The 24,073-nt window shown below is 40.5% G+C and overlaps 1 protein-coding gene across 1 annotated transcript in view; it reads right to left on the bottom strand.

The window, feature by feature from the left end:
• Positions 1 to 16,857, bottom strand: part of NELL2 (neural EGFL like 2) — a 384,960-nt gene extending 368,103 nt beyond the window's left edge. Inside the window, exons 1-2 of the mRNA XM_065887857.1 lie at positions 16,362 to 16,857; positions 15,793 to 15,921 (exon numbers count right to left, since the gene is read on the bottom strand). Of these exons, the coding sequence (XP_065743929.1) occupies positions 15,793 to 15,921; positions 16,362 to 16,416 (184 nt within the window). The 5' untranslated portion in view covers positions 16,417 to 16,857. The remainder of the gene's footprint in view (positions 1 to 15,792; positions 15,922 to 16,361) is intronic.
• Positions 16,858 to 24,073: the final 7,216 nt, after the last annotated feature.

Below are 24,073 nucleotides of genomic sequence, written 5' to 3'. Positions count from 1 at the left end.
TATCCCAACATACACTGTTGGAAAAAAAAAATAACAAATTATATTTTCCTTACCTACTTCTTCTACTAAGATAGTGTGGAAAGAAAACGAAGCCTCCGGGACTTCCCTGGTGGTGCAGTGGTTAAGAATTCACCTGCCAATGCAGGGGACACGGGTTCGAGCCCTGGTCCGGGAATATCCCACATGCTGCGGAGCAACTAAGCCCGTGAGCCACAACTACTGAGCCTGTGCTCTAGAGCCCACAAGCCACAACTACTGAAGCCCGTGTGTCTAGAGCCTGTGCTCCTCAACAAGAGAAGCCACCGCAATGAGATGCCCACGCACCACAACGAAGAGTAGCCCCCACTTACCGCAACTAGAGAAAAGCTCTGGCGCAGTAATGAAGACCCAACACAGCCAAAAATAAATAAATAACTAAATTTATAATAAAAAAAAAAAAGGAAAACGAACCCTCCGATATCTCCCAGTAGTACATATTTGTTGCATGGTTATATAATGACTTCAGAAAGTCTAAAAAGAGGTAGTTCTGCATTTGCACCTCTATTCTGTTTTCTTCCCATGAGAGAAAAGCTTTGTTACACACAGATGGCTACAGTTTAAACATTCCCTCTAGTTTCTTCATGACAGCTAGGATAGTGTTTACTTAAAAGCAGGCCTTTTCTAGTCTGATGCCTGTGTAATTAACATCAGTCCCAGAAAGTTTCAGAAATAAGACTGAGCCTGCAACTTTCCACAGCCTATCTGGCCTTTCCCCAACTTCACCCTCTGACTTTGCTAATTTGCTGACCAAAATAACAAAAAGTAATCATCCATTAAATAGGTGGGTTCTCCCCACTGGACACTTTCCTGCCTGCTCAATGATTCACAGAGTGAACACTCATTTTTTTTCCATTAGTCTCTGAAACATGTTCTAATTTGGAAGTGTGTTATCAAAGAACAATTTAAATTACACTATTGTCACTGGAAATGCAACTCAATTATTAAAAAGTAGACCCACAGCAGCAAAAGGATGAAAAGTACCATGAGATACTTTGTTGTACAGAGGCATCTATGATAAGGCTAATGAAATTTTTGCAGCAACTTGAAAAAAATTGACCTCTGCATCAGAGTCAGTGTTCCAAGGTGAGTAGCAGTAAATACACATTTATTCTGAGTTCTTTTCTTTCCCTTTATAGGCCTGATTTCTTGCAAATTCCCATACTGCAACTTAACATTCCAACTCAAGCGCTTATATCCAATTCATTTCAACCTCAAAAAATTCTTAATTTTAACCCATAATAGCCTATGAAAAGTATAATTTAAAACAATGTCCTGTCTCTTCAGGACTACTGTTTATCACAGAAATTAGTGATGAACTTCAGGAAGAATTTAGTAAGGGTTATGGTAAAGGCAACTCAGATTTGAGTTTGAAATGTTAAAAGTCCAATTAAATTGAGTTCCAACTTCTGACCCTCGAATTTTAAGTTAAAGAAATTTGGTAAAGTCATGTCCACATGTTTTCTTTCAGAATAGTAATGAAACATGAAGTGTCCTAAAACCCCAGACAAGCCCAAGTTTGGATTCTTTGGTCTCAAATTTGGATGCAACACTCCCACCTTTGAGACATCTTAAAGCAAATCTCCCCTTTACTTGGGGTATGATGTTTCCTCTCCTGTAGTGAAAAATCTCCTTGTTTTCATTTGAAAGGCAAAAACAGAAAGCCTAGAGTCACAGTGCTTTTCTAAGATGTTTGAATTAAATTATCTATTAAGTATCCTATAAAAATTCAGTCTGAACATCAGGGGATAGGAAGTCTTAACAGAAGCAAAGTATTTACATTTCAACTGAACTTTTGAAAATGTCTCAGAAGGAAGAACAAACATGAATGATGGTAACATAAAATAAGCTGCCTCTCAGGAGTACTCAAACACTTTAAACAAATCTGTATTTATAGTATAATTAGCAATTTGATGAAATGTAGTAAGAATACACCAAAGTATATCAGTGAACATGTCCTCCTCCAAAATCAACAGGCTCTCAGGAAACATCCAGGTTCAACATTGAGTTACTAGGAGCACTGCCTCTCATTGGTAGCATGCAGCAACCGTTTTTATGTGTCTTTTTTTTTTTTAACAATCTGTTAGTCTCCAGGAAGAACTCTGCTCAGTTACAAGTATATGTCAACACACACAACTCATAGTGAGGATGTTCAGCTACCAATTACTGCCGGAAATTTAAATGAGTTCTAAAAATATAGGTTATATTCTGCTCTAAAATACTTAATCTATTTGGCACTTTTTCTGGAACATTTAATGGTCCACCAGTACAATGTGTTAGACTATAAGAACATAGAATTAGACATACTGCTTGCCTAGGGGATTCTCCATTTAAATAGACAAGCAAAATAGATTAAACACTAAGACACCAGTGAATGGAAGAAATAAAGTGAATCACTACCATTAAGAAGGAATATTCATATGACACAAATGAACCTATCTACGAAACAGAAACAGACTCACAGGCATAGAGAACAGACTTGTGGTTGCCAGGAGGCATGGGGGTGGAGGGAGGGATGGATTGGGAGTTTGGGGTTAGCACACACAAACTATTATATATAGAATAGATAAACCACAAGGTCCTACTGTGTAACACAGGGAACTATACTCAATATCCTGTGATAAACCATAATGGAAAAGAATATAAAAAAGAATGTTCATATATATATAACTGAATCACTTTGCTGTACAGCAGAATTAACACAGCATTGTAAATCAACTATATTTCAATTTTTAAAAAGAAGGAATATTTATAAATCAGATACAAAATGCACAGCACAGGAGTAAATGACAGAATATCTCTCAGTAGCAAACTTCAGAGTACTAGAACTTCAAGATGCTTTTTAAAAGGGAACTGTTATGAAGAGAGAGTCAAGGATTGTCAGACAGATGAAAAAGAAGATGCCCTGGACACCTGTAGTTACAATAAAAAGTTAATTAAAAGGGAAAAGATAGTAATTCACTTTTAGCTGGAACTAAAGTAACCTTAGAAATCATTTAGTCCTAATCCCCACCCCACACCCATTGAAACATCTTCCCTGAAATAGGTCATTTAATCTCTATTTGAGTATTATTAGAAGCATGTTTATTGGATGGATGGATGGACAGATGGATGGATAAATATCGCTTAAAATAAGCCTCTTAATTTTTGAATTTATTTGTTGAAAATGCTTTTCTTACGTTGACTCCAAAATTTCCTCTTCCTAACTTCCTTTGCAGATCCTAGTTTTGCCCTCTATAACAGTTCTGCCCAGTAGAAGAAGTAGGAGAGCCACAAATGTGAGTCACATAAATAATTTTAAGTTTCTATTAGCCACATTTCAAAATAAAGGAACAGGTGATTTTCATTTTAATAATGTACGTATTTGACCAAATACATCCAAAATATTATTACAACATATAATCAACATTAAAATATTGAGATTTTACATTATTTTTGTAGACTGTCTTCAGAGCCCCATGTGTATTTTGACACTTACACTGCATCTCAGTCTGTACGAGGCACAAGTGCTCAAGAACCACATGTGGTCAGTGGCTGCTATATTGGACAGCTTAGTTCTAGACAGTGGTTCACAAATTTGGCTGAACATCAAAATCACAGGAAGATTTTTCAAACTATAGATTCCTAGGATTCACCCCCCAGAAATACAAACTTAGTTAGTTTAGGAAGGCCAGAGAGTATTTTTAACAAGGCAGTCAATTAACCACTGATCATCAGGCTGACATTTGGGCATTACTGCTCTAGAACAACACAAAATAAACCTAAGCCCTCCTGTACATGACTGTCCTTCAATTATCTGAAATATAGGGTCCTATCTCCAGTGTCTTTTATTCTCCAGGCTAAAAATTCCCAACTCTTTCACCTGTTCCTCATCTGACATGGTTTCCAAACCGTTCAATTCTCCAGTTGCTGTCCTCTGGATACACTCCAGTCTGTCTGCTTGATTTGCAATAGTGGAAAAGTACCATAGCATAGATAACCCAAATCAATCCCATCTGCCTTGGAAATCTTTCTTAGTACGTTCATATGAATATGAGTGTCTCTGCTAAATGGTGAATTCACAATACTTCAAAGTAAAATTTTAACAAGTGTTCACGATGTCCAGGTTCTTCACCATGCTGCTGTTTCCTCTGTGGCACACTTCATCTTGGGATAGAGAAGAGCTCTCTCAGAATAATTCAGAGACTAAGTTAAGCAGAGCTACCTTTTTTCAATGCCTCTCAACCCTCTTACCTTTTCTTACTGGAGAAGAACGTAGGTGTTTGGATCTAGTACAAGAGTTCTTCAGCCTTCTTTAAAGTTACATAAATATAAGATATAATAATGTCACCAAAAACAATCAGATTAAAAACAAACAATCATGACTAAATGGACTCAATTCAACATTACAAATATTCACTTACTGATGGTTTACTGAGCATATCATGTGTGCCACCACAATAGGCCAGGAGGCCACAAGGAGCAAGGCAGAGTCCCAAGCCTCAAGGAGATCGCAATCTAGTTAGCAAGACAAGTAGATTCAAGTGACAAATATTTATGGAGTTCTTACTATACGCTAGGCACTTGGGTGATATATTAGTTAATAAAACATCCAAGAAGCCCTGCTCTATGGAGCTTACTCTCCAGAGAGAAGAAAGAGAATAAACAATTCAAATGATAAATAAGTGCGTTACATAGCATGTTAGATGGTAAATGTTATGGAAATTAACAGATCAGAATAAAGGGTATCAAGAATACTTGTGGGGTAAAAGACAAGTTGAAATTTTACTCAGTGGTCAGGGTAGGCCTCATTAACAAACTGATACTTGAGAAAACATCTGAAGAAAGTTAGTGGGAAAACATGTAGACATCTGGGAGAGTAGGATTCCAGGCATTACAAATAGCCAGGGCAAAGGCCCTGAGTCAAGAGAGTGCCAGGCCTATTGAAGGAACGGGAAGGACAGTAGGGTTAAAGCCAACAGCAGGGCAGAAAGCCGCAAAGTAGGCCAGAAAGTAATGCGGTGGGGTGGCAGTGTTCATGTAGGTCTTTGTAGGGCATAATGAGAACTTTATTTTTGACTCTGAGTGAAATGGGGAACCGTTGAATGTTTGGGGCAAAGCAGTGACACGATGTGAATTATGTTTTGCAAAGATCACTCAACAAGTATGTTGAGAACAGACTGCAGGGGGGCAAAAGGGTAAACAGGAAGACTGCTTAGGAGGCTATTGCAATAATACAGGCAAAAGATGACGATGGTGGGCTTCCCTGGTGGCGCAGTGGTTGAGAGTCCCGCCTGCCGATGCAGGGGACACGGCTTCGGTCCCCGGTCCGGGAAGATCCCACATGCCGCGGAGCAGCTGGGCCCGGGAGCCATGGCCGCTGAGCCTGCGCGTCCGGAGCCTGTGCTCCGCAACGAGAGAGGCCACAACAGTGAGAGGCCCGCGTACAGCAAAAAAAAAAAAAAAAAAAAAAATGACGATGGTGTGGATCGGGGAAGTAGCAGCAAGGAAAATAAAAGTGGTCAGAGTTTTTATGTTAAAAAGAAAACCCTAGCTATAATACAGCGAGGTGGTTGTTTCAGTAAAGAAAGCTTAGAGAACACAGAAGAAGAAACAACAATTCTACCAAGGAAAGATTAGTATCTTAGGTGAGTCCTGAATAATATGTAAAAGTTCACCAGGAAAAAGGAAGAGGAAAAACAATGCAGAGAAGGAACTGGCACAGAGTTTTTAGTGGCCAGGAAAAGTATATGGCATGATCCTTTCCCTGGGGAACTTACAGTCTCAACAGAGAGACAAGACAGTACATCACTTAAGACCAGAGTCCCAGGTGCCACTGGAATGAAAACTGGCAAAGGGACTATAGAGAGAAACAATCATGCCAGCAAGATATTCAAGAAAAGCCAAAGAGGGAAGAGATTTGGGAACATATGTATATGTATAACTGATTCACTTTGTTATAAAGCAGAAACTAACACACCATTGTAAAGCAATTATACCCCAATAAAGATGTTAAAAAAAAAAAAAAGAAAAAGAAAAGCCAAAGATGTAGCAGGAAATGTAGGGAAAGTGATTCTGATTCAGAAAGGACCCAAAGGACCACCCCCAAAGGTTCTGTCAACATTACCCTGGCCCCTAAACCACCATTCAAGGTTCCCTGGAATCTTATCCTCTACCACCAGCTCCCACCAACAGACCAAGCTGGTACCTTGTCAGGGAAAGCCAAGGTGACCCAGACAGAGCCAGGGAGAACAACTGTGTTGTTGTTCAGAACTTCTAATACTTCTCCCCACAATACATGACTCAAAATCTAAGCTAAACCTTTAATACACTTAAAAAGTAATGTGTGTTGGGGTGACTGTAGAGGAACTATGTTCTGAATCTTCTTTTGCTGGTTTTCTCTATGCCCCCCCCCAACTTCTGAACAGTGGCAGATTTTACCCCTTCCTCTCCAAACTGACCGTTTGTTCTAATTTCTCTCTACCTAAAACCGCATGTCCTCTTCTCCCAAGTAAAGCCCAAACAACAAAAATAGAACAGGAGATGCTTCAGGGACAGTTTCTCCCCCACTCCACTCTACCTTCACCTTCATCCCTGCATCACGTGAAAGTCACCTTAGGTTAGCTAGTAAATGCCATACACAGTTTTATTCATATAATCTACACATCAACTCTAAGAAATAGTACTGTCATTATCTCAATTGAAGCAGAGATACGTTAAACAACAAATTCAAGTTCACACTAGTGAACAAAGGAACCAAAATTTGAACCCAAGATACCTAGCTCTGGAGTCCATATTCCTAATGACTACTGCACATCAATTTGAACTTGGAATTGTCTCCATCATTTCTTCCCTTTGTCTAGACAGGTAGAGTGTGACCTTCCAAGCACTGGTTTGTTGTCCACATTCTAAATCTTCTCTTTGAAGGGAGAGACACCTGGTTGTCTGGGTTCCCCATCCCTTCCCCAGAATGAAGGCTGTCAGGAGGGTTGCCATCAAGAACAACTCAGCAAATACTTGTCCAAGGGCCCGTGTCCAGTTCCTGGCAGCAGCCCTAATGGGAAAGGGAAGAGCTGTGCTCCACTTTTCTTCCCATCTATTCTCTCCCTAATTCTTCTTAATTACAGTAGTTTATATCTGAGTTTCAACATATGTGAAGCAAAAGTTACCATAACAAAAATTATCCCCTAAAAAATGAGTTTCCACATGACTGGCATCTCTCTTCAATGTCAATTCTAAACTAAGACTAGCAAAAGATGAAAAGTTTCATAAAATTGATAAAAACAATGTAAGAGGAATGCTCAAATGACACACAAAGGCACTAACTTATGACGATCTTATATAGGTAGATAAATTTTTAACATGAAAAATAAAAATTTGACCAAAATGATAAATACCTCAAAATAAATGATTTCTTATTATTAAAAGGTTAAGAGATAGTCCTCAGATATTTTTGCAAAAATAAGCAAACAGAAAACCCCAACACTTGATTTTATTCACTTGTTCTTATAACTGACTAATAGTTAAATGATCACCTACATTTTGTCAAATGTAGACTAGGACAAATGATTGTCACAGTTTCTAGCTTCTTTAACATAAAGTCCCAAATTTACTTTTTCACTATTTACAATTAAACTTTGGTTCCTGCTTTACCTCCTGTAATAACTTACGTAGACATCTTCTTTCCTCTATTATACTGTATGTATGTCCTATCCTTATACATAATAGCAGTGCAATAAATATTTGTTAAATTGAATTAAAGTAAAATCAACAGGAGACATCACACCATAAGGCCTTAATATCTAATACCAAAGTTACCAGATAGCATACAGACAATAATTATCTGAATTATGGACAGATAATAACAAGAACTCAGAAAAGGATAGGTGTCTGCAAGAATGGGGTCTGGGACCAGCATGAGGTGAATGAGCTAGTGGGAGATGGAATGAAGCCACAGAAAGGCCCTTCACTTCAGCTATTATCCAGGGTGCGCTTTAGCCATGACATTTGAGATCATTCACCAGTCAGAGCCTGTCAAGACTGCTCCAGCTTCTCCCAAATCAAACCTAGTTGGCATCCTACAGATACCCCTGTCCCGTTGCGGAGCACAGGCTCTGGATGCGCAGGCCCAGCGGCCATGGCTCACGGGCCCAGCCGCTCCGCGGCGTGTGGGATCTTCCCGGACCGGGGCACGAAGCCGTGTCCCCTGCATTGACAGGCGGACTCTCAACCACTGCGCCACCAGGGAAGCCCACCCCTGGCACTTTTGATAAAGAACTCTAGTAATTCTTGCCCCTGTCCATAATTCTGACTACCATACTTACTGAGTGCCAAACACCATGCTAAGTGCTATCCATTCTACTTCCAAAACATGCATGCTTTCTAATTTTCCCCCTCAACCTCTGGATGAACCTTTTCGGGGAAGAAGGGGTGCATTTTTGAAAAATAAGCACAATTGAAAAAACCCACAACTTGATTTTACTCTGTTTGTCCTCAGAATGATGGAGAGAATCCCTTAAAGACTCATCATTTAGTATGAAGACTCTGAATTTACACTTAAAAAACTTTTAAGTCCCAAATGACTAAGATAACTTTAACTGACTAGTTCAAGTTTCCAACCACTGAACAAATTTATTCTCATGGATAGTAGAAGGAGGGCTCAAAAGAAAGTGTAATTCAGTTACAAAATAAATTAACATTTAACACATACAGCAGTTTCCTATCCCTGCTGTAGCAAATCACCACAAACTTAATGGCTAAGTCAATGCAAATTTATTATCTCGCAGTTCTAGAGGTTCAGAAGTCCAAAATGAATCCCACTGGGCTAAAATCAAGGTGTCTGTGAGGCTGAGATCCTCCTGGAGGTTCTAGGGGAAAATCCATTTCCTCACTTTTTACAGCTTCTAGAAGCTGCCCACATTCCTTGGCTCAAGACCACCTTCCAAGTGCAAAGTCAGCAAGGACCAATCAAGTCTTTCTCATGTTACATTACACTGACACTGACTCTTCTACCTCCCTCCTCCATATTTAAAGGAGTGCCATGGCCATGGCCCTGGGTACATGGCCCTGTGGGCAGCCCCCGAGTGATTCCATAAAGTCCACCCAAATAATCCCAAATAATCTCCATATTTTAAAGTCCACTGATTAGCAACCTTAATTCCTTCAGCAACTTTAATCCCCCCTTGCCCCGTAACATAACATATTTACAGGTTCTCAGGATTTAGTATGTGGACAGTTGGAGGACCATTATCCAGCCTACCATAATCTGTCCTTCAGCAAGATTTATAACCATCTCACAGGCAAAACACATTTACTCTATCCCAAAGTCTCCCAAAGTCTCAACCCATTAGAATATCAACCCAAAGTTTAAAATCTGGTCTAAATCTTATCAATTCAAAAGCCCTAAATCTCATCATCTAAATCAGGTATAAATGAGACTTTGGGGGCTTCCCTGGTGGCGCAGTGGTTGAGAGCCCACCTGCCAATGCAGGGGACATGGGTTCGTGCCCCAGTCCAGGAAGATCCCACATGCCGCGGAGCGGCTGGGCCCGTGAGCCATGGCCGCTGAGCCTGCACGTACAGAGCCTGTGCTCCGCAATGGGAGAGGCCACAACAGTGAAAGGCCCGCGTATCACAAAAAAAAAAAAGAGACTTTGGGTATTATCCATCCTGGGACACAATTTCTGTCATCTGTAAACCTGTAAAACTCAAGAAACAAGTTAACTGCTCCCCAAATAAAATGGTGGGATAGAAGTAGGATAACAGTTATAGACATCCACATTCAAAAAGGGAGAAAATAGAAGTTAAATAAATTAGACACCAGATCCATGCAATTTTGAAATCCAGCCAGGTAAACTGCATTTGGTTTTAAGATCTGCGAATAATCCTCTGTGATTCTTGGCTCCACCCTCTAGGCTCTGAGCTCTGTCTTCTGGGCTCTCAGTTCTGCCCATGAAAGGTGGCACATGTTTGCAGCTGAGTAACTTAACCAGCCTATTTCTTGCTTGTAGAATTTTGGGGACCCAACAACCTTCTTTCATTACATCTTCTCACTTGCCCTTTCAGGTTAAGCCAGGAGTGTTATTGCTGGTATGGTTTTCTCAAGAACCTTGTGGGTCTCCCACATGCGTCATAGAGATTTACTCCATTAAACAACAGGCTCCTCCACAAATATTTCCTGGATAAATCCATCTCTATTACAGGTTTCTACTGAGTTGTCTGAGGGAATACATGAGTCACACGTTCAATTTCCTCAAAGTGCCCTCTATGTGACTGAATACTCTGACCTTACTTCTAAGGCACCAGCAAAAGGTTTTTAGACCACACTATTGGCTTTCTCTCCTGAGTAGGCTTTCCTGCCAGTGAATCTCCTAATTTTAGCATATTTTGCAATCTGGATATGTTAAGAATTTCTCAAATACCAAGTTCTGCTTCCTTTTTTGCCTAACAGTTCTTCTCTCAATCTATCTCTCTCCTTTCACATTTTACTATAAGCAGCAAGAAAAAGCCAGGCTGCACCTTTAAAACTTTGCATATATATCACCTCAGCTACATATATAAACTCATGTTTACAAGTCTTGCTTTCTACATAACTGCAGGGCAGAATTCAGCTAAGCTTTCTGCCACTATATAACAAGGATATTCTTTCCTCTAGTTTCAAATAACATGTTCCTGATTTCTATCTGAGCCCTCACTAGCATTGCCTTTAATGTCCATATTTCTACAAATAGTCTGTTCATGACAGTTCAGGTATTCTCAAAGGTGATTTGGGTTTTGTTTACCATGTTCCATCTTCTTCTGAATCTTCACTAGTAGAATCACCAATGTCCATATTTCTACTAACAGTCTATTCAAGGCAATCTAGCCTTTTTTATCATGTCCCTCAAAATTCTTCCAGCTTATGCCTATTGCCCAATTTCAAAGCCACTTCCACAGTTTTAGGTATTTCTCACAGCATCCCCACTTCCATGAATCAAAATCTGTATTAGTTTCCTATTGCTGCTGTAACAAATCACCACACACATAACTGGCTTAAATCAACACAAATTTATTATCTCACATCTCTGGAGGTCAGAAGTTCAAATTGGATCTCACTGGGCTAAAATCAAGGTGTCAGCTATGCTGTGTTCCTTCTGGACACACTAAATGAAAATCTGTTTTCTTGCTTTTCTAAATTCTGGAGACTGCCCACATGCTTTGGCCGTGGCCCACTTTTATCTTCAAAGCCAGCAATGAATGGCAGGTCTAGTCATTCTTCTTTGCCTCACTCTGACACTGACTCTTCTACATCCCTCTTCCAGATTTAAAGGACCTTTGTGATTACATGAGGCCTACCCAGATCATCCAAGATTTGCAACCTTAATTCCCCCTTGACATGTAACACAACATATTCTCCGTTCCTAGGCTTAGGGACTTTGAGGGACTATTATTCTGCCCACCACAGTATATACTGTATAATGATAAATTTTCAATTCTTCTGTATAAATATGATCTACTGTGTAAACTGATCCGTGCTTTCTTTGTTTGCTTCATTTCATATCATAACACTTACATTTCCACTACTCTGGATTTCTTCCATTTTCTCAAGTGCACCATGCTCATTTCAGGTCAGGATCTTTGCTCATGCTATCTCCTTTGCCTGTGTTACTCTTCCTTTCTGAATCCCCACAGCTCCTCTTCCCCAGACTACTCTTATGTATCCTTTGGCTATCAGTGTAAATGACTCTCCTTCAAAGACAGTTTCCTTGATCCTGTGACTCCCTAAACAAGAACGTAGATTCCCATTACATCCTTAGCTTCTCTTCATATCATTTATCTTAACAGTGATGAAATTATTATCTGTGTAATTGTTTGTTTAATGACTATTTTTAAGGCACTATGAAAGTAAAGTTCTAACTTCATTTGTTATCGGCCTAACACCTAGCAGAATAGGTGCACAAAAAAATTCTTCATAACATTAATTTTATAATTTAGGGTACTGAAGCTCATAGAAATTAAGTAACTTCACCATAGAAACACAACTAATGAAATTCCACTTGGGTCTAACTGGTTTCAAAGCCCATCTCTTCAAAGCCCATAGTCATTGTGTTATTCTATTCTAATGCGGCATCAAAATGACCATTGTCTCTAAGTCCACAGATACTCTCTGATCTTCATACTGAAGAAGAGTACTACTCACTGCCACCTCACTTTCCTTAATGCAGTTACCGTTGCCTAGTCAAGCCAATGACTCACCACCAAATGCCCATTTTCATTCCTGTTTTCAAATACTGGCATAAGGTAGACTTGTGAACATTTTTTTTCCTTTAACATCTTAAAGTTCTTTAAAAATAATTACTAAATATTTATTTCCCAATGACCAACTCGGGGAAAAAAATGCTTTGATTTTATCTACTTCCCTCGTGGGGATTAGTGACATTATAAAATCTGTGAACGCCTTAGAAGAAACTTTATTAAACCAACAGAGGAAACTATCTAGTTTGGGAACCTGGCCAGACAAAACGTTAAAACCAAAGATCTAAAAATCATGTTAGAAAGTCCTAGAACTATACTTCTGTATTCTCTTCTCATTCTTGGTGTCTCATGTATAAACAGGAAAGATTATTATAATCATTATCTTGAAGAATATTCCCTAGACTTTAAACAAGGTTGGTAGAATTCTATTTATAATTGCACTAGCCCTTAACATTTCAGAATTCTTTACCACCTTTCATAGGTCTTTTGACTGTCAGAACCTGGTCCTCTATTTTTTAAAACCATAAGTGTATTTTTGTGTCTATCAGTCAGACTGTAGCTAGAAATACATGGAAGATCTTGATATAGACTCCAAACTGTTGCCTGGTCACTTTTTTCTTTTGAAAAATATAATTGGCACAGATCAAAAGCCACATGTATCAAAAGATGATCTAATTTAGCATCTTATTACTTCAATTCCCAAAGCAACTGTAAACCAAATTTCAACAACAACAAAACAATTTTAGTGATGCTATATATGACAAAAATCAGGTATGACTTTGAAATACATTTCTACTTGCTTTCATTATACATATGTAATAAATATAATAGTTATTAAGTAATAGTAGATTCTTAGTGCACAATAATTTACAAAAACTAGTTTCTAAAAGTACTGAATTATAAGCATATTTAAAAAACAATAAAGAGAAGAATGAACTAGCTAAATGGAGAAGCAATATTAAATGAGCAAAAATCATTGGGAAATTGTATGTTGAGATTTCTTTAATTTAAAGATAAGAGACAAAAGAAGATAGAGAGATTTGATGGTTCAAAAAGCTCTTCCATCTATTTGGAACATATCTGATAGCACAAAGTAACTTATCTGATAAGTTTATGTGAAATCTGAGAGCACCTCACAGGTTTGTAACGTGTTACTATTCCTGCTATGCCATTTTGAAGACTATACAAAAATATCCGCCACACCCTCAATTCACTATAAAGCGAGTCCATAAAATCTTCAGAGGCTGAAAGCTTTTGTCTCTCTAAAATCCATGTAATCCCAGCAAAGCCCAGAACTGACTTCTTAAAAACAGTTTCCACATTCTAATAGCAGAGAAAAGACCTTTCCAAGGTAATGCAAAACTATCAAGCAGGGCCAAAGGTCTACCTATTGTCCATTTTATAATCTAAATCTGAGAATCAGAGAAATCATTAGAGCATAATAAATACATCAGTAATACACGCCTACTGAGAACACAGCAGGTAGCAAATACTTGCTGATTGATTGGCTATATGAAATAAGGTGCATAATTTGGCATGAAATAAAACTTTACACCTCCAAATCTCGTACACTATATTTGCCAGGCATTTACTCTGTCTAAATATTGTGCTTGGTACCAACAAGGAAACAAAACAATTCATCGGTGTGCACTGATACGTAGTAAGTATGGCCAATTCATTCACAACACAATGCCTACCTTGAAGAACTGGCAATTTAAATAAAAATGAATCCTAAACATTTCTTATAAAAATTTAACCAGAAGATATTGGTGCCTTGAGACTATTTCCTAGAAATTGTCTAGCATCAGAACATAAAATGCACAGTCCTGAAGGTTTCTATTTGTGACAGCTCAGACGGTCTTCAGAGAAAGACAAGAACACCAGTATAATTTAAAGGACCTTTGGAAATTTTAAGGGCACTTCAACGCCATTTGTTTATCAGGAGCTTTAGCTTCTGTAAAGCTTTCCACTTAATCAAATTGGCAGCCCTGAAGTAATTTTGTTTCCAGCTCACAGGGATTGAAAACTCAGAGATTGAAAAAAAAGGAGAAGAAGAAAAAGAGAAAAACAGAAGCTTAACTCTAATGACACTTTTATTCTGCTCTGTGAATTTTGCTGACAGTCTAAGTCTTATTTCCTTTATTAGATTTGGTCATTGTTCTTAAAGGAGTCAATATCCAAATCACACCCCCACTCCCCACCAAAAAAAAGAACTTTAAGTAAATAAAATATTATCACGAATATCCCTCACAATAACAGCATTTAGTGGGCTCACCATAATTAAAACAGAAAATTGCATTTAACTTATTGTAAGAGTAAACTTGCTTTAAATAAATGCAACACATGTCAATTTCCTCCTTTTCCAACTGTAAGCTTTGGTGTTACTGTCCATGGTGACACATACTGGCTATACCACGCAACAACACCACTACAGAAACACTCAAGTTTTATTTTATGCCTATTTCTTGGTGGCAAATTTGCTGAAGTGGCTTTATTTTGCATATCCAACTCTTTAGTAATTATGAGTTGCACTTTTTTTGAAGCCACAGCACCGAAATCACAAAAGAAAAACTGGGTGGGGTGGGGAGAAGATGCTTTAGTCAGTCCATCAAATATGTTAAACCAAATTCCATTTCTCTTTAGCCTTCATCTTTACTTTACCATATGTGAAACTAGTCTTTCTGTATGTGTTTAGCTACCTTTTAGGAGCTCATGCTACAGCACCTTCCCACAAACCAAGCAGTCTTCAAAAAGGTTGGTAAATCAAAGCTGAAGGATCGATGCATTGGAATTTGCTCTGACTACATAACACACCTAAATATAAATTTAAATGTAGACACTTGTGCATAGCCAAAGCCCACTGACTTCAAAAGAAAAGTTTAAAAATCCTAAGTACGCGATTAATGGTGAGACAAAGTATACTTTTGAATTAACATTTATTTGAAATATTTTCAAAATAACTTTTAAGAGAATATTATTTCCTTTCTCCTATCATTGATGGAGAAGAATCATTATCTTTCAATGAGGAATCTTGTCTCAAATATAGTGTGTTTGTGACACACAGTAGTTAAAACTATTGAAAGATATTAATTTTTCCACAAAGCTACCCACATAAAGAAATTCCTCTGCAACTGGGCACCACTGTACTTGAAACTTTCAGAGAGCAGTGTGTTAACTAAGATTAAGCTACCCTATTCCCTACCTAAATCAATTTCACCCAAATGAGGCGTTTGTGTTATAATTCATTGTTACTCAGACTCCAAAATCAACCATCTGCCATCGGAGTTTCTGTACAGTAATTAAGGGACTATCCATTAGAACTGGCAAGAGTACAAAGTAAGAAAGAGGAGGGGGTGGGGGAAGAGAGAAACCAAGCCACTTAAAAAGAGATGGAAGGTGTGTGTATTTCACACTGACCCCTCCACATCTCAGCTCAGATGTCATCCATGAGGCAAAACAGAAGTTAGGAAGAGCGGTCAGGCCAGCTCTTCCAGGGGTTATCCGAACTGAAACCACACTGGGGACTGAGCACGCCCCTCTTACCTTGAAAAAGAAAGGCTTTCGTCCCATTATGTAGCCCGGGGACCTGGCGCACTCCGGTCGTGGACTCCCCAAGTCCTAACTCCGTTAAGACGTCAATCTGTTGGGAGGGGTCCACACCAAGCCCCCAGACTGGTGGGAGTGGGGGAGGGAGGAGGAAAGAAAGAAAAACCTCCATCAAAATATAAGTCTCTTCCTCCAAGGCAGCAAAGAACCGCGTCTTAGAGACAATATTGGAAACTGACAAGAGGCGACTCCCTCCGCTGCCTTACCTGAGATCAGCAATCAAGATTTAAAGAGCAGAGCACCCAGTCCCATTTCCGTGACCTACTTTAAACCCCTCTCGGTGCAAAGTTCCCCTTGGCCCTCAGACCCTGGACTAGGGGTGTGACCCGCCCTGCTGTCTCCAAGACAAGCACAGAAAAACATCCAAATCCAAACCCACCCCCTACTCCAAGCTTCCCACTCCAGACCTACTTCAGGTGGAGGAAGAGCGAGGCGTCCCCAGGCAGCTCGGGCTGCCCAGAGGCGGGGGCCATCCCTTCTCCCGCCCCAGCTCTGAGGCCACTCACCTGCTCCGAGACCGAAGAGCAAACAGAATGTTCTCAGTAAGACCCGAGACTCCATGGTGTGGATCTGCTCAGTCCATCGTCTCCCTCTTTAAAAATAAAAATCGAAGAGGTTCTTGGAATCAAGCGGGAAAAACAGCGTTCGTCTTTCCTGCCGCTGCCTTGGATTTATTGATTAGTAAGAGGAGTACGATTTGGTTGCCTAAGAAAAAAAAGGGAGGACCCCCCAGGCGCGTGAAGAACTTAGACCCTCCAACGCGCACATCATTCCCACACGCAGACCCAGGCGGCGGGGCGCGGGCTGGGAGGCGGCCCTGAGGGAGGGGTCGGACTCGCCGGGGGCTGCTCCGCCGGGGAATTAGCTCCGGAGCCGAATCAAAGCAGCCGAAGGCACTCACACCCGGAGGAAGGAAGGCCGCCCCAAGAAAGCCGGGGCTGGGGCGGCCCCGCACCCGCCTGTCTTCCCCCCCGCCCGAACCTGTTGTAAAGGCAGAGACAATGGAGAGAGCGCTCGGAGACACGCGGAGGAGAGACGGCTCTTCGGAGAGGGAGGGGCGGGCCGGGAGGCGGGGAGAGAGGAAGAAGGGAGGGAGCCCGAGGGCGAGGCCCCGCGCCCGGTGTCCCTCTCCCGCACGGGCTCCTCGGTCTCCAAGCCCCGTCTAGCTAGCCCCGGAGCCGTTGCAGCCTCCGCCCTCCTTCTTCCTCTCCCGCCGACCCCAGCAACGCCAACCTCCTTCGGGATCGAAAGATTCTATTTCAAGGTGCTAAGTTGATGGGCGGTCTTTGCTCTCACCCCGAGATTTCGGGCGCCTGTCTAGAAAGACTGAGAGAGAAAGGATCACCCAATCGCAGAAGGCGAGGCTAGAAGGAGACGCACTCGCCCGCCCTTTAGGCAAAGGCGGGAAGCCCGCATACAGTCGCGCAACCTCGGGGACTAGAGAGGGGACTCCCTCTCGGGGGGTTGCGGAGGAAGACTGCTAAGGCAAGGTAGACTCCCGTGGTGGGGCTGGAAGTAGAGAGAAACTGACGGAGACAGGTGGCGAGCCTGGGAAGCCCTGGGAGCTCTGCGGGAGAGGTTCCCTAGCCGGGGCGGGGCGCTGGAGAGCTTCCCCAGTGCGGAGAGCGCAGTGGAGAACTTAGCCAGGAACTGCTGGACAGCTCCGGGACCTCGCGCGCCCCCTGCCAAACACAGCGCCCAAACCCGGGCTCTGGTTCTCCAGGACAGCAGGAGGCAAGGCCAACAGAGTCAGCGTGCCTGCCCATCCCGAAAAGAAGAGATAAAAGATGATGATAGATAGATAGATAGATAGATAGATAGATAGATAGATAGATAGATAGATAGATAGATAGATGATCGATAGATAATGACACACACGGGCGATGGGGTCGAGGAGCAGAGAAACGAGCAGAAGACGACTACAGAGCCTGGGCAAGAGAGAAGAGCCACCCCATCGTTGACCACACTCATGCAGGCTCTACCCACCCTTCACCATATGCACCGAAACCATAACAGTGAGGTCATTTGAGATCTAATTCTCAGCAGGCAAAAGTATACTTGAGGTTAACAGCATATAGTATTCTACAGCCCTTAAATTTTGAGGTAAATTTTGAATAATGACATTAAAGTCCCATACCGAAAAAGTAAGTTTCAAAAGCGATTAAATTGTTAATCTGTACAAAGATCAACTGAGTTTCTTAACTTTCCATCCAAACAAGTAGATTTTGAATTCTCCAAAAGGATCCTACCCAGCTAGTTACCAAAATACCTACTGGGTAGAGTCTGAGGCTCCAGTAGAGCAATATGTACTATGTTATACTATAATGGGATGAGGGGAACATATTTAGCTCTGTTCTTGGAATGTTTAAGGGAAAAAATCAGAATCTGTAAGCTTTTCCAAATTAAGTTTTAATGATCTCTCCTTTTCAGTTTTCCCATTTGATTCTATCTGTAATTTTGTAAACTTCGAGAAATATTCCAGTACATATATGTGATGAAATATTGTTTTATGTAACTTTGTAAATTTGCAAAACTACACAAAATGAAATTAATGTAATTGAATTGAATTAATTCAAAGGAAATTATTCACCATGAAATTTAAAATCTTTCTATAGAAGTACAGCCAAAAAAATGAATTGTAATAAGTATCTACAAAAGTTACATTAAAAATTGAAACATAAAATGAGAGGGAAAAGTAAATATACATATGCACACATATTTACATATAGACATTCTCCTATCCTACTTGCACTCAACCAAATCATAGAATCAGGGGTACTCACCAATCTCTGACTCTCACCTATGACATGCTGAAAGCTGGGGGTTAGTAAACTTGTCACACGTGCTTATGCTCCCTCCAGAAGAGTGGTATTTTGTATCCAGAATTAATCCAGTTGAACCTGCTATAGTAAATATGTGACCTAATTAAATTTATGGAAACCATTAAAATATGAGTACAGAGAAGAGCTGTTTCCATAAAATGGAAATGCAAAGCTTTAGAAAATCATAATAAAGGTGAATCATTGTATTATTTAGGGCAGAGGTTCTCAACCTTAGAGCTATTGACATTTTAAGGTTGGATAGCTCTTTGTTAGGATTGTCCTGTGCCTTGTAGGATGATTAAAAGCATCCCTGGTCTTTACCCACTAAATGCCAGTATTTTTAATATTCCATTTTATCTATATGTCTCATAACTATATCATTTGGTGTAGCTTTTTTTTTTTTGCGGTAAGCGGGCCTCTCACTGCTGTGGCCTCTCCCGCTGCGGAGCACAGGCTCCGGACGCGCAGGCTCAGCGGCCACGGCTCACGGGCCCAGCCGCTCCGCGGCATGTGGGACTCTCCCGGACCGGGGCACGAACCCGCGTCCCCTGCATCAGTAGGCGGACTCTCAACACTGCGCCACCAAGGAAGCCCCATTTTGTGTAGCTTTTTAAATTGCTGTTGTAGGGAATACAATATACATACTTTTCACCATCTACTTTAAAGTCCATGTGTTACTTCTTGAATTGGAACATAGAAATTTTACCACCATATTGGTCCCTTTATCCTCACCCCTTTAAGTTGTGATTGTCTCATGTATTAAACAGATCCTTTATACAATGTTAAAATTTTTGCTTTCAGTCATTGTGATAGGCATAATAATGCTCTCTCCCCCAACACACACACGCACACGCACACACACACACACGCGCGCACACACACACACACACACACACACACACAAAGGAATACTACCATGCCAATACCTTGATTTTGGCCCAGTGAAATCTGTTTTAGACTTCTGAACTACAGAACTGTAAGATAATAAATTTCTGTTGTTTTAATCACTAAATTTGTGGTAATTCGTTTCAGCATTCACAGAAAACTAATATAAATACTAACCACGTAAAGTTCAGTCAAAATGGTAGACTCTACTGACCCTGAAAGAATCCTCTTCTATTCATAAATACATCACAAATAAAATTTGTGATAAATAAAATTTTATCACAAATTTTCAAGATTTTTTTATTCATAGATGAACTTTACATAAAAAATGAAAAAAAATTTCCAGATGCTAGGGGAAAGCAGAGATAGCTGAAAATTGGCAGACAAAAGAGTAACTCATGCAATGATTGGGAGAGGGTAGGACACAGGGTTTCGGACACAGTAGGGGCCTTAAGACAATGGGGTAGGATTTTACCATCCACACAAGAACTGGAAACAATAAATTATGGCCAAAGCCAGAAGATGTGAAGATGTTACTGATCCCTCCAATAAAAATAGGGAGATATGAATGATTATATTACACATATATTTTGCACAAATTGGCCCAAGAATTGACAAGAATGCTTGCCAGCTGCACATGACCATAGGTGGAAAACAAAGTCACCTGTAATAAATGTCAAATCTCAAGCTTTGGCACTTATAAGCACACGGTCCAAAATTACATCTGCACTGGTATAAGAAATTATAAAATCAGAAATTAGAATAAAACCCCTAGAGTCTCCTGAAGAAGCAAATGTAAAAATTCCGTTAAGGGAGCTTCCACAACTTCTGGCATATAAGAGAAAAAATTCTGATGAAGATATAATCACAATTAAATAATAACAATAATATCAATAGCAATAATAAATTGCACTGAAGTAAAATACCATGAAAATGAGTCAGGAGACAAACATACAAAAAAAAAGAGAATTAGAATCTCTTGAACTCAGAATATCAGAGAAACATGATCAAAAAGTATTTTAAAATATATTTTAAATGATTGGAGTTTTTTAAGGAATAGAAAAAAATAATGAAGGAACAGAACTGTATGAGGAAATATTAGGCAGATTTCAAAGGAAACCAAATAGAACTTCTAGACAAAAAAGCATATTTAAAAAAAATTTTTTTTAAACACTGGCTAGAAAAAGCAGCAGATAGGTGGAAATGTGAATTGGTACAGCCACTATGGAGAACAGTATGGAGGTTCCTTAAAAAACTACAAATATAACTACCATATGACTCAGCAATCCCACTACTGGGCATATACCCTGAGAAAACCATAATTCAAAAAGAGTCATGTACCAAAATGTTCATTGCAGCTCTATTTACAATAGCCCAGAGATGGAAACAACCTAAGTGTCCATCACTGGATGAATGGATAAAGAAGATGTGGCACATATATACAATGGAATATTACTCAGCAATAAAAAGAAACAAAATTGAACTATTTGTAATGAAGTGGATGGACCTAGAGTTTGTCATACAGAGTGAAGTAAGTCAGAAAGAGAAAGACAAATACTGTATGCTAACACATATATATGGAATTTAAGGGCAACAAAAATGTCATGAAGAACCTAGGGGTAAGACAGGAATAAAGACACAGACCTACTAGAGAATGGACTTGAGGATATGGGGAGGGAGAAGGGTAAGCTGTGACAAAGCGAGAGAGTGGCATGGACATATATACACTACCAAACGTAAAATAGCTAGTGGGAAGCAGCCGCATAGCACAGGGAGTTCAGCTCGGTATTTTGTGACCACCTAGAGGGGTGGGATAAGGAGGGTGGGAGGGAGGGAGACACAAGAGGGAAGAGATATGGGAACATATGTATATGTATAACTGATTCACTTTGTTATACAGCAGAAACTAACACACCATTGTAAAGCAATTATACTCCAATAAAGATGTAAAAAAAAAAAAAGAAAAGAAAAAAGAAAAAGCAGCAGATAAAATAGAGCTGAAAATTAGAGAACAAAAAAACCTGGGAATAAAAAGTGAGATCTGAAGATATTATTGAAAATCTGGCAAGAATGATACAAAGATGGGAAATGTGAACAGTGTTACAATTAGAAGATCCAAACACAATTACTTAGAGATGTAAAATAAGAGACTAGAGAGAATGGAAGTAGGTAGTGTTATTGGAAATATTTAAACAAATAAGAGTGAAAAGCTTTCAAGAATTAAAGCATGCATGAGAATCTAATCCTGGGTGAGATAGAATAAGCATACCCCAGCCTCTCTCCCACTTAATGCTACCAAACCTGGACAGAATGCATGGAGTATTTGAGGACTCTGAAAATTAAGTAGTAGCAGGCAAATTGAGAAAGAAGACCAGAGTTTGAAGTACCACCACAGTGACAGTGAGTAATTCTAAGAAATATACCATCACCCAAGTCACAGACAGCCTCTGGGTGGTACGCACATGAGATAAATCTAAATACACTACAAAGTCTTTGAAATCTCTCCAAAGAAGGCTAGTCAGAACTGACAGTCTAAACCCAACTGTGCCAATTGCCTGCTTTTAAAAAAAAATTCACATTCTCCCTGGTACTTAAAATTCACAGTACTTACCATATTCAAATGTTCAAGACATAATCTGAAATTATTTGGCATAGGGAAAACCAGGGAAACTTCAACTTACATAAGAAAAATGAAATCAACAGATACCAATGCCAGGATGACAACGATGTTGGAACTATCTGAAAAAGACATTTAAAAAGCTATTATAAAAATACTCCATAAAACAAGGGCAAACACTCTTGAAACAAATAAAAAGATAGGAAGTAGCAGCAACTAAATAAAAGATATAAAAAAAGAACAAAGTGGAAATTTTAGAACTGGAAAGCATAATAACTGAAATTTAATAACTCATTAGAATGGGCTCAGTAGCAGAATGGAGATAACAGAGGAAAGAGTCAGTGAGCTTGAAGACAGATCAATTGAAATGATCCAATCTGAATAACAGAGAGTGTTTTTTGTTTGGTTGATTCCTGTTTTTGCTTTTATACTGTTTTTGTTGTTGTTGTTGCTTATTTTTAAGTGAATATAGCAACAGAAATCTATGAGACAAAATCAAAATAACCTTAATGCTATTAGGGTCCCAGGAGAGGAAAAAGAGTTCAATAGCAAAAAAAGTATTTCAAGAAATAATGGCCTAGAGGCAGAGTCAAGATGGCAGTGTGGGAAAATGCAGAGTTAGCTTCTCTCCACAGCTAGGGCGCCTGCCACCACTGGTAGGGGACTCTCATGCCCAAGGAGATGGGAGGAACCCCAAGGTGAACTGGTAGGACATAGGGGGACTGAGTGGGGAGGAGAGGTGGAGGTCAGACAGGATTGATGCCCTTGAGGTCAGGGAGATCAGGAGAGGCAGGTGGAAGGAACTCGCTGGGAAGAGCGGGAGAGGAGCTGAGGATGATTGCCTGGCCAACTTGGGCGGGGAGCCTGCTGAGCTCCCAAGCCAATACCTCCCCTCCAAGCCCCTTCCATGCTGCGTGGGTCCTGGGGGCATAGGAGGGAGGTCAGGGAGATCAGGAGATGCAGACGGGAGAGGCCTGCAGCAGGGGCCCTCCAGGAAGTGGGAAAGGGGCCAAGGGCGTTTGACTCACCCACTCAGGTCCAAGGAGCCTGCTGAGCTCCCAGGCCAATCCCCTGCCCTCCAAAGCCCCCTCCAGGTTGCATGGGTCTTTGGGGGCATAGGAAGGAGGCCGAGGGGAGAACAGAAGAGGCAGGTGGGAGGGGCCCTCTGGGAGGAGCAGGAGAAGAGCAGAGGGTGATTTCCCCTCCAACGTGGGAATGGGAGCCTACTAGGCTGCCAGGTGAGGTCTCCTGCCCTCTGAGACCAGGGGTGGGGGTCACGCCTGGGTCCTTTTTGTTGCTTGAGACTAAGCTCCACCCCCCACAGCCCCTAGGGTCTTTTCCAGCCCTGTGGGTCCTGAGTATTGGCCCCACCCACTGCCCAAACCTCACCTTTGCTAAGGCCCCGCCCTCGACAGCCAAGGATTTTCCCTCCCACTTTTTTTTTTCCCTCCTCTCTTTTACTATTGTGGTACTGGTGTACCTTCTGGTTGTTGATTCTTCTATATTTTTATATTCTTTCTAACATATCTGTTAGTTTCCTACTCTAATTTTATTTTTAACTTTGTTATTGTTCTTTTTTTTTTTTTTTTTTGGCTGCTCCATGGGGCTTGCAGGATCTTCATTCACGAGCCCAGGGGTGGGCTGAAGCTCATGCAGTGGGAGTTCCAAGTCTGAACCACTCTAACAGAGAACCTCAGACCCCAGGGAATATTCACTGGAGTGAGGTCTCACGGAGTTCCTCATATCAGCACCGAGACCCAGCTCTACAAAATAGCCTACAAACTCCAATGCTGGAAGCCTCAGGCCAAACAACCAGTAAAACAGGAAAACAATCCCACTCATAAAAAAAAAAAAAATGAGATGGCAAAAATATAAGTCACACATGAAGGAGCAA

Source organism: Phocoena phocoena, chromosome 11, assembly GCF_963924675.1.
Source record: "Phocoena phocoena chromosome 11, mPhoPho1.1, whole genome shotgun sequence".
Taxonomy (NCBI): domain Eukaryota; kingdom Metazoa; phylum Chordata; class Mammalia; order Artiodactyla; family Phocoenidae; genus Phocoena; species Phocoena phocoena.
Note: the sequence above shows the minus strand (reverse complement) of the source record. Positions and strands in the feature narration are given on the sequence as shown.